Below are 14,248 nucleotides of genomic sequence, written 5' to 3' on the forward strand. Positions count from 1 at the left end.
GTTGATGGCCTTGATTACGGTGGCCCACTCGCGATCGCCTGGTTGTATAGCTTTTGGTCGATTCCGTCTCTCGGAGCCTGTAACAACTACTCCTATTAAGATAACACCCATCTGGAAGCCGGTTTCATCGAAGTTGTAGGAGTCGTCATCCGTAATACCGTACTTCGCCTTTGTATTGCGCACAAGCTCAAACCACGGCGCAATAATCCTTGGATCTTCGCATAGGGCTCTCTGGTGATCGTACTTTCGATTAAACCGTGTTTGAAGCTCATCAGTCCGCTTGACAAAGTTGTATGGCCAGTTCTTGCCAACCTGGCCGGCACCGCGCTTATTTAGCAGCTTATTAGCCATATCTTGTACAGCGCTCAGCCGCGGTGCAAACCCTCTCGAATCCAGGTCAATTATATGTTGAATAACAACTGATTCCTCCAGCTTTGTAAGCTTCTTTGAATTGGGCTCGCAATCGCGTCGGGCGGTTGTTCCGGCGCGTCGTCGTCGTAGGGTTGTTCGGGGGACGTTGTATGTTGCAACAGCGCGTCGCACGCTCTTAAACTGCTTTTTATCGATTGCTGAGATAGCTATGCATATCTGGCCTTCTTTTTGAATTGATTGCGTATTGCGTTGTTGAGGCATGGTGGTTGAAAGTTAACGGAGCGCGTTCCGGTGATGAGGTGGGCCACTCGCTTGGGTGGGCCGCTCGCTTGTGGAGTACGTTAGCACTTTATGTGCACATATAGATTAGTGCTCTGGTTGTGTAAGCATGACACTTGCCAGGCAAGAGGAACTAAAGGCTTTGTGCCTTCGACAGTTTTGAATAGCCCAGAACATGACGTTGCGACTGGTATACGTTCTCCTGGAATGCTGAAGTTCCCAAGATCAGATTTATAGATCGGGAGAGTGACGATTCATGGCAGTAAGCCATTAAAAGTTGTCAATTATATCATCAAACTGATCGTTACGATCAGTCTTCGCCCCCGACTTCCGATCCTTGGAGGAGGCCCGCCGCTGTAGGCGGGGTGCCCTCGTTATGGCGTGCTTGCGTTGACGTGATGGACCATCACGTTCAGCCAACTCTACTGCAACGAACTCGTCAATCTCAGACGTAGAATTCTTCTTGTCTTCTTCGAGTTGTCGCTGAGCAGAAGAACTGCGGCGGTTCTTCGAGCCTCGAGACTCTCTACGCCGAATGGTCGGCTGGAAAAGCTGCTTGTAGATCAAAGGCCGGTCAGCGCTTCGGTCACGATTACGGAGCCTTTCCACGAGAGCGTCTTCCTGGCGGTCTTCGCTCGTTTTGCTACGTCCGCGTGGCTCTTCAGCAGGCCAAGCAAGACGGTCGGAGGCACGTTTAAGCCTCTTGTCTTCATCCGTCTTGCCTTTTTCTTTTGTGGTATTGAGCGTCCAGGAATCGCGCTCAGATCTCGCCTGACGTTGCTCAGTCTCATCTTCGTGACTAGCGGAATTATTCGGTTGGCTCGACTGTTGGGAAGCGTCGCGGCCAACAGCAGGAGGGGAACTCCAGTGGCGTGGCATTCTGATGTGTTTGTGATTTGGTTGACTTTGATGTTTTGAGTCTGAAATTTTGTTGAAATTTGAGGGGGTTTCAAATTGGTGAAGAAGATATCGAGAGTTGGGTTTGAGTGCTTTATATATCCGCAGGTTCAAAATGAACAGTGGTATATATTGTCCTACGATGTATCTTTGAGGATGCACATGTTCAATTGAGCTATGTCAACGCTTACGAATGCGCCTGTCAATCTTCACAATGATATTAGCGTTGTACAACAATCTATCAACTTCTTGGTAGAGCAGCTTTATCCAGGGCGGCTGCTGCAGATAAGATAAAGAAGAACTGAAGTCAGAGGAAGATGGCTTTTAAGATACTATGAGAAGCTCTGAGACACTCACCGAGACTTCGTCATGTAGGACACAGGGTTCTCGCAGCACCAGATGTGAAAAGATCTCAGAGCTAAAGAAACTCGCAGCAAAAGAATGATCAAAGAGCAAGCCTAAACATACCACTCCACCCCGAGCCCCACCAAGGCGACGTGTCCTCGTCCATTGCAAAGGAACACCGGTGTTCACCGCATGGCTCAAGTGTGACGTCACGACATATCGACCTTCACCGCGACGACTTCACCTGGGTGCCAAGACGGAGAACTCCGTGTCCTTGCTCGAAACCTTGGAAGCGTCACCTGCGTGCAAATGCCCCGTGCCTACTTTTATCAGCAGTTGGGTTTCCCCGTGTGACCTAGACATTGTTCTTGCGCGCACGGACGTTGGCGAGGTTAAGCTGCGGATGCCACATACTCATATTGCACGTGATAGCGCCTTGAATTTTGAATTTCGAACTTAGCAAAGGAATTCGAGGGATCAGGGGATGTATTAGTATGATATCCTCAGGAGCGATGAACTTGGATGCGACTCGTAAATCGATCTTCGAGCCGGTGAAACCAGAGCGAAGGGAGGTATTCCCCCTTCATCACCTCAATTAACATCTCCAAAAATATGTAGTTCCTCAAAGAAATTGATATACCTAGATACGGACGAAGCTATCTTCCATATCCCGAGTATGTATCGTCTGAAGATGATCCGTGCAAAGCACATGCCAAATGCCCAAGCCAGCTGGGAGTCCAACCACATGCCCCTCATCTCACCATATCTCCATCATCCTCTGTCTGCGAACCCGATCGATCTTCGTACCCACAATCCAATAGCATCAATCCACGAGCCTTCCTCCCCAAGACAATCGCCATGGCCTCAACCTCCAAAGACGTACGAAGATACTACCAGCCCCCCTACACCAGACCCTCATCAACATCTTCCCCCACGAACCCGCCAACCAAGCCAGCAGCCCCGAATCTCCCATCTTCTTCTCATCCAGCGAATCCAATCCCCACATCTTCCGCCCGCCCAACGAGCTCACCAGTACCCAAGCCAGTCTCAAAGCAAGACACCCCCTCCTCGTCCAACTCTAATTCGAACTCCAAAACCGCCTCAGATTCGAACGCCCCATCTCCCACGCCGTCCCCACCCCCATCCACCCCCGGAAGCAGCCTCACAGCAACCCCCCCACCCCTCGCCACCAACACCATCTGGATCCAGCCGCCCTACTACGACTTCGTCCCCGCCGCCCTCACCCTCCCAATCCCCAGCTACCTCCACTTCGCCTTCCCGCCCTTTCCGCACGCCACGAACCACTCCATCGCCCAGTCGTCCGCCGACCACCCCTGCACACCCTACGCCAACACCACCGCTCCGGGGTTCTGGTCCGGCGTCGTCGACGAAAGCTGGTACATCCCCATTTCCCCCACCCCCACCGCCGCCACCAACAAGCGGGTAGGAAGGCAGGATCTGACGCCCATGCCGGTGTGGGAGCTCTACCTCGCCACCGCCGCCGAGCCGGTGTATTTCTTCGACGCCGGCGGCACGGACTCAATTGGCTGGAAGTGCGTGAAATACGGGGTTGTCGGGGTTGTGAACCCGGTTGATGGTGTGAACGGGGGCGAGATCGGGAGGGTGAGGAGTCTAGCGACCGGCTCGACAGCGGCGGGCGCTGGGGTGGGGCCGCCGGGCGCGCCGAGGGGAGGGGAGTGGGTGTCGACGATTGGGAGGGCGGGGACGACGGGGGCAGGGCAGGGCGCGTCGACGAGGGTGGTTGTGGCGACGGGGACGGGTGCGGCGGCGGCCAGCGCGTCTGGGGTTCCGAGGGGCGGGAAGGGGGTCTCGAGTGCGGCAGTTGGGGGGATTGCGTTTGCGGGGCTGAGTGTGGTTGGGATTCTGATTTTTGGGTGGTGTGTGTTGAAGAAGCGGCGGGATGGGAAGACGAATAAGAGAGGGCATGTCAGGGATTCGTCGAGTCTGGAGTTTCGGGATTCTGCGCCTGCGAGTGGGCCGGAGATGGGGGGTGGCTATATGAGTGTGAGGCGTGAGGAATGAGGTTGTCGTGGGGTTGTTCGAGTAGATGGCTTTTTCCTCCTTTTTGTAGTTTGTTGATGGCAATTTCGAGGGTAGATGACGGAGGGTGTGGATAGATGCTCCTAATAGCCCCTAATTTCCTCCAGTTCGAAGTTCAGGCCAGCTTCTCTTGTCGTTTGTGATTTCTTGAAGGGACTGAGAGCTCCCAGAAGCCACTGCACACCGTGTCCAGCCTTTTTGACCTGCCGCCCGATCTTGCGTGCTAGGCCGCCGACCATGCGGTATGCGCTCTTGATTTGCCACTTGATGTCACTACGGAGCCAGCGAAAGCGTTCTCGGGGCATGCTGAGCTTGAGGTGATGCGGCATCGTGGATCTGAGGCTGGAGACGGTGGAATTGGAGATATGGGTGTCGATGTCAGGGGCTCTAGGAAGTGTGCGTGCCAGCGCTGAGAGAGGTTGTAGAGGGTTAGGTTTCATGAGTGAGCTTGAGGAAGAAGGACGGTGAACCTAGATCCGGGTGTAGGCGGAGAAGGTCTGGTGATTCTGATCATGGGCTGCCTTCACCTTCGCGTTGTGGAAGGTTTGATAACATGACTGCCCCTGAGGCCCCCCTACGTGCTTACGATTCACTATCTGGGTAGATTAGCTCACACGACGAAGCGTCCCGTGCCGTTTCCCTACTTTTCATTTTGATTTGCGCTGCTTTTTTGAGTAGTTTTGATGAAATAGATACGCATTTTGCCGCTCCTGAGGGTGGCGGAGAAGCTTGTATGGGCGGCCGAACATTAGCCTTGATCTCCTTCCTCCTCCTGCCTGAGGGTATCTATGCCATACCCTTTCCTACAGCTGCTAGAGGAGCTTCAGCCAGGGTTGTTCATCCTCAGCCTGCTGTATAGTGGTGAGGTGGGGAGGACATTGCCCGTCTTGGCGCTGACGTTGCCGGGGCGTCGAAAATCCTGTGTGGATTCCCGAGTCAACACCAACTTCGCTGCCTCTTCGCCCCTCAACCTCTTCTCCTTCTCACCCACCCACACATCCTCCACCACAACGTCGGTATGTGCGGCCTGCAACGACATACCAAGACCTGGATGGCATCCTAGGCGAGGGCAGCAGATGCAGTGGGCAAGGCGGAGGCCTCCAGGGCGGCGGAGGCGTCGTTCTTTGCCACACCAACAGTCCGCTGCGGTGACAGGACTCACCTTTCGTAAGCCTTCTTCATCTCCCCTCTCACACCCAAGTGCCTTCACAAGCTGTACTCGACCTTCTCGGAGCAAGATGGCACGCCGGGGCGTCGACGTCGCTGCTAGCTGGTGATGAGGGCTTCGAATTGGCGAAGGTGGCGATGAGTCTTCCTCCATCACGCTGGCATCTCTTGCTCTCCCTTGGTGGGACCATCTTCGCTTAAATGAGAGCTTGTGCTGACCATCCTCTTTTTTAGCCACGCACACCGCGAGTAGGGCATCGGCGACCTGCCTAGGAGGGCTGTCGGCCTTCGGCAAGGCCCAGAAACCTCTGCCCACCACAAGACCTCGATGATTGAGTTCCTGGTAAGTTCGAATCTACCAGCTCTTTTCCTCTTTCAGTCTCCTCAATGCCCGGCTGAGCTATTCATTGGGGGCCGAGCTTCTCTCCTGGTCGGTCCCCACTACGCCAGCCAAGAGCAAACCAAATTGCCCGGGCAGGTTTCAGTGGCCGCCTAATGGGGGTTCCTCACGGGCCTCCGAGGCCTGACTACTGCGACTGCCCGGTGTCGATCGATGGAAGGATGACATCTCGAGGGACGGTGACGCAAATCTCGGGACTCTCCTCCATCGTACATTTCTACTGGAATGACTGCTGTTTCTCTCTTGAGGCTTCGCTGACTGGGGTTGCGGCTCTCCAGGTCTTCGGTTTCTCAGGTCTTTACGTTGTCTTACATCTCCTCCGACTCTGCGCGAGTCGCCCTGTTTTTCGATCTTGATGGCATTGTCGAGCCCCAAGCTGCATACAGCTGCCCTCAGTCGGATAAAAAGACCATGTATGATGGACGGCGATCTTTGTTCCAGATACTGGATGCCGAATCTTTTCGGTGCGTTCAAGGAATGCCACAAGTCCAGACGGGCATCGACGTTTGGAACCCATGCTGGCCAATACAAACATCTTCTTTCAAGGGACCGGACTCTTGGATACTCTGGATACCAGTGCTTGGGGTGTTGGTATGACATCGGGCTTTCCATCTGAGCGTTCTCAGGTCCTCTTGGCCTTCAGGGGCTCGTCACGTGCGCTATGGTCTGTGCTTCCTCCGAATGGTTCCCTCAAAAGGCTGTTCATGTTTCGAAGCGGGGCCTCCCGCCAGTCCGACGATCGAACAAAAGGAGCTATGTCTAAGTCCCGGGTCAGCTTGTGCAATATTCAGCGTAGGCTGGGATCATCTTGGATGCTCGAGTGTTCTTGGAGTCTATAGTGTCGACTCGGGGATCCTTCATTTGAAATGTGCGGACAGCAGACCAGGTCACACAGGCCGTTGACGTCGTTATTGCCGAGGAAAGAGGAGATGTGCCCGGAACCTCCATGGATCTGGTTATGCACGGAGCGAACACAACTTTGCTGTATAGCATTCAGGTATGCGAGCCCTCTCTGAGTGTTTGTTTTCTAGTTCATCGCCAATACCGTTCAAATCTGAGCCTATGTTTCTCGGAAATGGGTCTGATGATCTCGGAAGGCGCGTGCAGGTGTCCTTTCATGTTTGGCCTTGCACATTTCGCGGGCGGGCTCTCCTCGGTGGATGCCTTCTTTTCATTGTTGTCTGGCTCCTTCTACTTCTGGTATATGCGTCAGCTTTACGTTCTCTCCTGCGAGCCCTCCAACTCTCCCTGTCGTCAATGTCCCGTTCCAAGTTCCAACGTACGAACCTTCAGTCCTCCCATCGCTAGTAAGTCAACAACACACTCTGACCGCAAGTATCTCTTGGGTGGAGTACGGGATCTCATCGCTCGCACAAAGCGACTTGTTGACGTCGATTCTCTCCTGCGTTTTAGCATCAGCTTCGTCTTTCCGTCAGATCTCGTCTCGCAAATGTCTCATCATTCTCGACCCCACTCTAGCTTCGTCCTTGTCTCTATACAGTCCGTCCTTTCCAAGTTTCGGCTGCTAGAGTCATATGCAACACTCCGCAGACAGTCTATTGTATCTCATCCACAGCAGCGGCTGCTTCAGGTGGGTGCTCTCGGCATCTCGATCCACTTTCCTAGTCGCGCTTTCTTAAATTTTCTCCCAGTCATACCTTCCCGGTAGGCTGATTAGATTTCGAGTCTTTAGGAATTCTACCCTTCTGCTTGCTTCTCAGTGTTGATCGTTTTATGCGCGATGACGTACCTTTTCCTTGTCGATTCTTTCTCTCCGCAATGCCGAATCTGTGAGATTCAAGCCAATCTTTTTGCTTGGGCATCAGCATCCACTCTCAGATGCTCACTCTGCTCTTCCATTTTTCCTGCTTCCGGCTCCTATCTCTTGCAAACTCAAACTTTCTTCCTCAACTCATCAACCTAATATGCTTTGTTGCGTAACGAAGGAAGCCTTCTCGGTATGTCAGAAAGTCCCTCAGATTCGTCCATCCTATCTCGGTTTCAGCATTCTCGCTCGCACTTGTCTTGTAGATTTATTCATTATGCCTCATTCGGATACTGCGCATTAGCTTTAGTCAAGGTTTCATGGCTGCCTTACCGCGAGTAACCTTCCATCGATCTGGATAGTGTTTTCGTATCTTCGTCCTGAAACGATCATTCCTCTCATCGCACCAAATCTGTGTACCAAAGGTAGCTTTTCTGAGGCTCTTCCTCGACTATACACGGTTCTTGAATCTTGTTACGGCTTTAGCCTCGCAATAACGGGAATTGAGCGCACATACCCCATCCATAGAGCGGCGTTGAGAGTCAACTCCACGAAGCCCTGCAATTGTATGCATCGTCTTTCCTTATGCACTCCGTTCCTGTCTCTCCCCGCTATTCGACCTCATCCGCTACGGCCCCTATCAGACCTTCCTGCCTTTCAATGGCTTGAAGGTCCTAGCTGGGGCCAACATCAAAACGGAGCAAGATGAAAATCTACCTATCTCAAGATCGGATCCTACTTCTGTATATCCCAACGACGGATTGGTAATGGATCGCCATCGCTTCGGCAGTGGCAGATCTCACCATTGGTGGCCCAGAAAAGAAGATGTCTATCCATTCACGCCAACTCCGACATTTTCCACATTTTCGTCGCTCTTTGCTTACTTGATTCCTTCCAAAGGCATCATCGAAGTGTGCTGACAATTTCTAGGCAAGTCGATTAGCAGAGTCGCTTTTTCTCTCGGATCGTATAGCGGCTTTTGCGCAGCTTACTTGCCATCAAGCCAGGCATGCCCGAGAATAACCAATGTGAGAGTTCCTTCCATTTTTCAAGCGCCCTCTGTATCGAATCTCTTCCATTTCCTTCTGGCACGGCCCAACCCCCTGGATCTTCCTGCCTTTCTGTGGCTTGAAGGGCACACGTGGGGCCAAGATAAAACACCAACGGAGCAAGATGAACACCTGCCTTTCTCAAGATCGGATCATACTTCGGTATTTCCTTACGACGGATTGGCAAGTCGGCGCCGTTGCTTCGGCAGCAGCTGACCCCACCATTGGTTCTCCACTAGAAACTACACTGACCAGCTCCGACATCTTCATATTTGATTTCAGACCTCTCTTTCTAATATCTTGAGTTAGTGACGGCAACAGAGTGTTAATGAATCCTAGGCACGCGAGTAAGCTTCTCCGCCCCTTCTTTCCTGAATTCTCTCCGGGCTTCTTCCTCGCCAGACTGCGATCTGATCCAAAGCACCACTACAGTAGGCATTTCTATCTTCTCTTTCTAGCCAGCTTGTCGTTGTACTCTCTATTACACCACCTCCTCGGCCTCTTGGCTAGCTTCCTGTCGCTCCATGGCTTGAAACTGATACTGGAGGCAAGAACAAATACCCACGGAGCAAGATGAACATCTGCTCTTCTCAAGATCGAATCACACTTCGGTGTGTTCTAACAACGGATTGGCAATGGCTGGCCGTTACTTCGGCGGGGGCAGACCCCACGACTAGTGCTTGGTACCTCGCACCCGCTCCGACATTTCGTATTCATCGTGCATCGTTTTGCTTTCTTGCTCGTTGTGAAGAAAGAGCTGAAGCTTTGGTGTAGTGGATGTTGAAGAAATTCGAGGAGTGTTGAGAATTATGTCGCGATTGCAATGTTGCCGAAGTGTTGAGGAGAGTGTGTTGCAAGAGGTATGTTCGCATTCAGCATCGGATCTCATGGCTTGCTGCACGCATTCCTCTGATTGTTTGGCGTGGTCGTCGGCCTTACAAAGTCCTTTCCTGCCGTTCAATCGCTTGAGAGAAAAGTTATGGGCCAAGATTGACGGAGCTCCGTGGACTTTTGCCCTACGAACGGCTCGCGCCAGCGCCTTCTTATCCATCGGCTCCGACATATCCGTGTACTATTTCTCTTCCTTACTTCTTGGTTTTGGATGACTGAAGAAGATGGAAGCTGAAGCTGATGATTCAAGCAGGCGTCGCTCAAATGATTGGTCGATACAAGGTCGGTCTTTTGCCTCCCTTTCGTTACCTCTTCCGTGGATGGTCCCGTACTTTTGCTCGGAACGAGTCGCTTGCAGCCTGCGACTTTCATATTTCTCTTGGATACGCAACGGCCTCACTAATCCCTTTCTCGTCGCTCAATGGCGTGGAAAGTGAAAGACGGGCCGAGATCAACAGGGCTCGGTGGACGCAACTCCCCACGAACGGGCGGCGTGCCAGCACCATATCATGTCCACCGGGCCCGACATTTTTGTTACGGTTTTGCTTCCGTATCTTCGGAGAGGTGTTACGCTGGTGATTCATGATGGATGCCGGTCCATTCGGCGTCGTCTAGGGGATGGCCTTTGTCCTGACTATCGCTCTCCTTCTAGTAGATGGTTGAAACGTTGGCAGCGTATACCAGTATTGTGCTGTTGGATATGAACTGGCCCTTATTTGTCCTTTCTTGCCAGCCAATGGCTTGGAGGGTGGGATTCGGGCCAAAATTAGCAGGGCTCGGTGGACGTTCATATCCTTACGAGTGGGCAAAGTCCAGCAGTCGCGGCGTTCGCCGGGTCCGACATCTTCGTATATGATTGCGTTTCCGCGATACTCCTTTGTTCATCTCGTCGCTAGACAAATGGGCGTTGAGCGGGTAGTTCGTGATTGATGTTAGTGCAAGCGACGGGGGATTTAGGAGGTCTTTCGTCCTGATCTGCTTTCTGCTTCCGGTATCCTGCTCTATATCAGCCATTTGGAAGCTCTACCGCCGAGTTGAGTAGCGGGCCTGATACGGCCCTCGTTTTTCTTTTCTTGTCGCTCAGTGGCTTGAAGGGTGGGTTTTGGGCTAAGAGTAGTGGAGATATTCGAAAGCGCTGATCTTGGGATGGCAGTCCAGTAGAGTCAGGGGCATCGATGGAGCGAGTTCGCTGGCTTCAATATCTCGAAGTCATCTTCATTTGGGTAGAGACTTGGCGGTGGATTTATTGGGCGGCTGTATGGTTGGTCCAGAAGGGTAGTGCGAAGCTGCGATTTGGTAAGTGCCGGGATGTCGCTGTGGTGAGTCTTTCTTGTCCATCATTGTCAGAGTCTGATACTTTCCTCACTCTCTTCTTGATTCTCCAATTTCTTTTCCCCTTACTCCGTTTCGTAAATTGTTAATTATGCCGCAAAATCTTATCTCAAAGCTCAAAAACAATAGCAGGTAAGCGTGCGATTGCTTTTAGTTCATCTCCTTCTTCTTCATCTTTCACAACTTTCTTCCCGAGGTTCGAGCTGTGCAGCCAGCAAACCCATAATTTCCAAAGGCCCGCCCTTTTGTCAGTCGTCTTTGGACCACAATTCTCCACTCTTTTTCGTTGCAGCGCCAAATATTCATATCTTTCCAATCTTCCGATTCGTAAAGGGCTAGTCTTGAAGCCTGGTCGCAGATGCTGAAAGATATTCATCTGATTGAATCTCACACCTCATCTCAATCTTCTTTCTACGACTCCTTGCTTGCCCTGTCCTTCTTCCCCACGCAGCTCTCCTCATTCATGGAGGTCTGCACTAGGCAAGAAAGCGTCATGTTGCCAGTCGATCTTCTGAATGCAACATCAGTCGTAATTTAAGCGCCGCTCCGCTCAGGTTCTTGGATCTGGCCTTGTCAACCAGGCAATCTCTCAAAGTTTCCGTTGTTCCTGGGAGTCCTTCGCTCCGTCATTTAGATCGTCGAACGGGGATATAAGAGCTGCGGGCTGTCCGGCAGCCTCTAGCAATGATACAACTTGGAAGTCGTGCAGCAGTTGTCGCGGCGTCCTCCTTGGTCTGTTGAAGCAGCTGGACACTGTTTAAGGATGCCCGCGTGTGTGTCTTCTTCGTCAAAAGTTTAAGGAATCTCAGAGAGATAAGCAGATTCCCAGTTGTTTTGTCCGGCTTCGGCTGTTCGCTGCCGCTTGCGCAGGCCGTTTGCTTCGTCTGCTTTAGGGCCCCCGGGTGATTGTCAAGCTATGGCCGCCGTCGTGGGGCCAACAAATAATGTCGTAGATGATAGTATCCTTATGGGTTTCCTCGCCTCATGGACCATGGGTTGCCGCCGGCCTGGGTTTGGCTGCGAGGTCGAGGCCGTTATGCAAGTTGTTAAGAAATAGCGGGGCCTTGCAGATCTTGCAGGCCCGAAGCAGTGGTTACGCCACTGTGACTCCGTATGGGCTAACAAATGGCTAAAAAGAGTAGACAAGCCTGCTCACCGACGAGCTTGCGGGACTCTCGCTAGTACTATCTGCAACCTGAATTCAGGCGCAGGCTATCCGCCAAGGCCGGCCCTATAAAGCCGTCTACAAGTCCCAAAAGTAACCTGCGGGGATCCCTACGGCCCGCATCACGATTTCCTGTCCCATACTTCAAGTCCGATCGTCGAGGCTTGAAGCATGAGGGCGGTTGAAATAAGCTTTGGCGGGCTGGTGCCGGTCGCGCGACGCGCCGTGGATCGCCGGACCTAGTATGCTGGTAGCGAATCAGCGGCGCTGGTAGCCGAGATGCTCGATTGGGAAACCGCAATGAAGAAAGATTGCCTGGTCTAGCGATGGGCCGGGCGATGAGGAGTTGTGTGGTGATGGTGTTGGGAGGGGTGGGGAGAATGGTCCGGGTATGAACGATGGCGTTGACCGCGTTCTGGAGTGTTTGTCGTAGTGCTGTTGAAGTCGAACGGCCCAGGGGGATCTTGACATGCGATAGACGCGTGCAGGAAGTCAGTATCGCTCGTCTGATATAGGAGCAAGAAGCTTTCGCTTGCTTGGGAGTGTTGCTGTGGTTCGATCCTGTCGCCATGGAGGCTTGGCACACTGGCAACCTTCACCCCATGGGCAGCGTCAACTGAAACTCCTCGAACCTTCAGATCTTGACTTCCTCAGCTTCTAACATTTCTTCAAGTTCAGGCGCAGCTCCCTTGTCTTGCTTCTTCAAACCTCCAAGTCTTCATCTTCACCACCCCTTTCTCTGCTAAAATGGGCCTCTTCTCCACCATCGCCAGCCTCTTCCGCCGCGATCAGCAGCCCTTCGTGCCCGTACAAGGTTCCACCACGTACGCGCCTGCAGGCTGGCTCTCAACGCGGCAATTCAAGCAGATCATCCGGCAACATGGCCGTAGTCTCCCCGCCGACGTCTTCTTCGCCCTACGCCCCTTCGCAGTCGCGAAGAGCGTTTTTCTGGACATCTTGTACCGGTACCAGTGCCCGAGCGTACGGCAGATGGTGATCAACGTTGATGGAGCTCGGGGATACAACCACGTATGCGCAACACTTTTCCTGCAAATGCAACATCATATACTGACTGTGTGACGCGCAGGCGTTTCATATCGAGCGCCAGGACCTCATCCGCCTCCAACGCACCCTGCCCGCGCTGGAGCGCTTCGTCGTCTACGTCTACGCCAAGGGGGCGCTTGTGCGGCTGGTTGAGTGCGACATTGACCAGGCTGGCCGCTGGAGCGTCGAGATCTCTGTTCCTGCCGCGCCGCCGCTCGCGCTGGGGGGGCAGTTGCCAGTTACTAGACACGACGCTGCAGATTGGCTGCTCGTTCGCGGCGATCTGCCGTTTTGATACCGTGGTTTGGCGGACTCTGGCTAGCAGCTGCGATCTAGACAGTCAGCTGATGGCGGTTGGGCGTGATATGCCTCCTCGTGCTGAGATAGCGATTTGGGGGGTTCGATTCTGGAGTCTCGGCGATTTGGTTTGGGGGTTCGTGTGAGAAATGGAGGGACTCCGGCGATGAGCTCGAACCTTTACGGGGTGCCGGGGATAGTGGAGCTCGATCCAAACGAAAACGAGCTCATAGCCAATTTAGAGGCTAGAAACGCGTGTCGCAATCTCCTCGCTTCAAATCCAGTTGATTTTTCAGCCTTTATCCCTTCCTCTGCGAACCAGCACTCTATCGCGCGGCTGGTGAAGATGTTGTGGCGCCGTTTGGAGTCCTCTGTAGTCTCAAGACCGATGCGAGCGTGGTGTCACGGATCTGGCGTCCCATATTAAGCTTGGCCGTTAAGTCTGATCGTCCAGTATATCCAGCCCCAGGCATCACCCCCGGGGTCGAGCTGATTGTACATCCTCCAGTACCAAGCGTCGGCCTGGTCCGACCTTGATTGTGCGTCCTGCTCATTCCCCAAGCTGCAACCCGCCGCTGAGCTTGATTATGTCTCCTCCACCGGGTGATTCGACCGTGGTCGTTCGAGCGCCGCGCGCTGTAAGTGTGTGAGAGGGAGGGGTTGGGGGAAAGGTAAGGCGGCGAGGGATGGGGAAGGTGGAGGAGGGGAGGAGGGAGGAGGGTCGAGGGGTGGGAGGGGGAGGAGGTCGCAGGGTGGATGAAGAGCCGGTGGCTAGGAGGAGGACGAGGACGAGGACGAGGACAAGGAGGAAAGTATTTCAGGCCGGGAGGGTCGCATACTAGACGTGAAGATGTAGCAAGTTAGCGATTTTGTTGCCCAAAGAGTTCATGCTGAGGTGTTCCAGGGCTACGCGCTGAGAAAGCTGAATGATGACTGGCAAGGGGGAGGGATTTCATGAGATCTGAGAAGACGATGTTAGGGTTCGAGCTGTGTAGCGGAAGAGACACTGGGTGGCTGGATCTGCCGGTGGAGTTTGTTGGTTTTTCTTGTATGGTCTGGCGAAAGCCCGGGCTGCGTTCTGGCGGTCGCACAAAGAGAGTTGATTTCTTTGCTTTTCTTAGGAACTCTCTCGTAGCCTAAAGAGCTATCGGATGGGGCTTGAATGTTGTGTCGTGAGGTCAGCG

The 14,248-nt window shown here is 53.2% G+C and overlaps 4 protein-coding genes across 4 annotated transcripts; 2 read left to right on the plus strand and 2 right to left on the minus strand.

Annotated features, from left to right (window-relative positions):
- Nucleotides 1-921: 921 nt before the first annotated feature.
- Nucleotides 922-1,530, minus strand: BDZ99DRAFT_521143 (uncharacterized protein; the record flags this gene model as incomplete). Its single annotated transcript, XM_033725592.1, has 1 exon — nt 922-1,530. The coding sequence occupies one exon, from the start codon at nt 1,528-1,530 to the stop codon at nt 922-924; it is 609 nt and encodes a 202-aa protein (XP_033576792.1).
- A 981-nt stretch (nt 1,531-2,511) lies between these two features.
- On the plus strand, nt 2,512-3,936 carry BDZ99DRAFT_532569 (uncharacterized protein; the record flags this gene model as incomplete). The annotated part of the gene is made up of 1 exon (XM_033726486.1): nt 2,512-3,936. A coding segment is annotated over one exon (1,425 nt), but the record flags the coding sequence as incomplete, so codon positions are not given.
- Nucleotides 3,937-4,777: 841 nt separating this feature from the next.
- Nucleotides 4,778-5,275, minus strand: BDZ99DRAFT_521145 (uncharacterized protein; the record flags this gene model as incomplete). Its single annotated transcript, XM_033725593.1, has 1 exon — nt 4,778-5,275. One exon carries the CDS (start codon nt 5,273-5,275, stop codon nt 4,778-4,780), a length of 498 nt encoding a protein of 165 aa, XP_033576794.1.
- A 7,195-nt stretch (nt 5,276-12,470) lies between these two features.
- Nucleotides 12,471-13,062, plus strand: BDZ99DRAFT_521146 (uncharacterized protein; the record flags this gene model as incomplete). The annotated part of the gene is made up of 2 exons (XM_033725594.1): nt 12,471-12,752; nt 12,811-13,062. 2 exons carry the CDS (start codon nt 12,471-12,473, stop codon nt 13,060-13,062), a joined length of 534 nt encoding a protein of 177 aa, XP_033576795.1.
- Between the last annotated feature and the right edge of the window lie 1,186 nt (nt 13,063-14,248).

This window comes from Mytilinidion resinicola, assembly GCF_010093595.1.
Source record: "Mytilinidion resinicola strain CBS 304.34 unplaced genomic scaffold BDZ99scaffold_10, whole genome shotgun sequence".
Classification (NCBI taxonomy): Eukaryota; Fungi; Ascomycota; class Dothideomycetes; order Mytilinidiales; family Mytilinidiaceae; genus Mytilinidion; species Mytilinidion resinicola.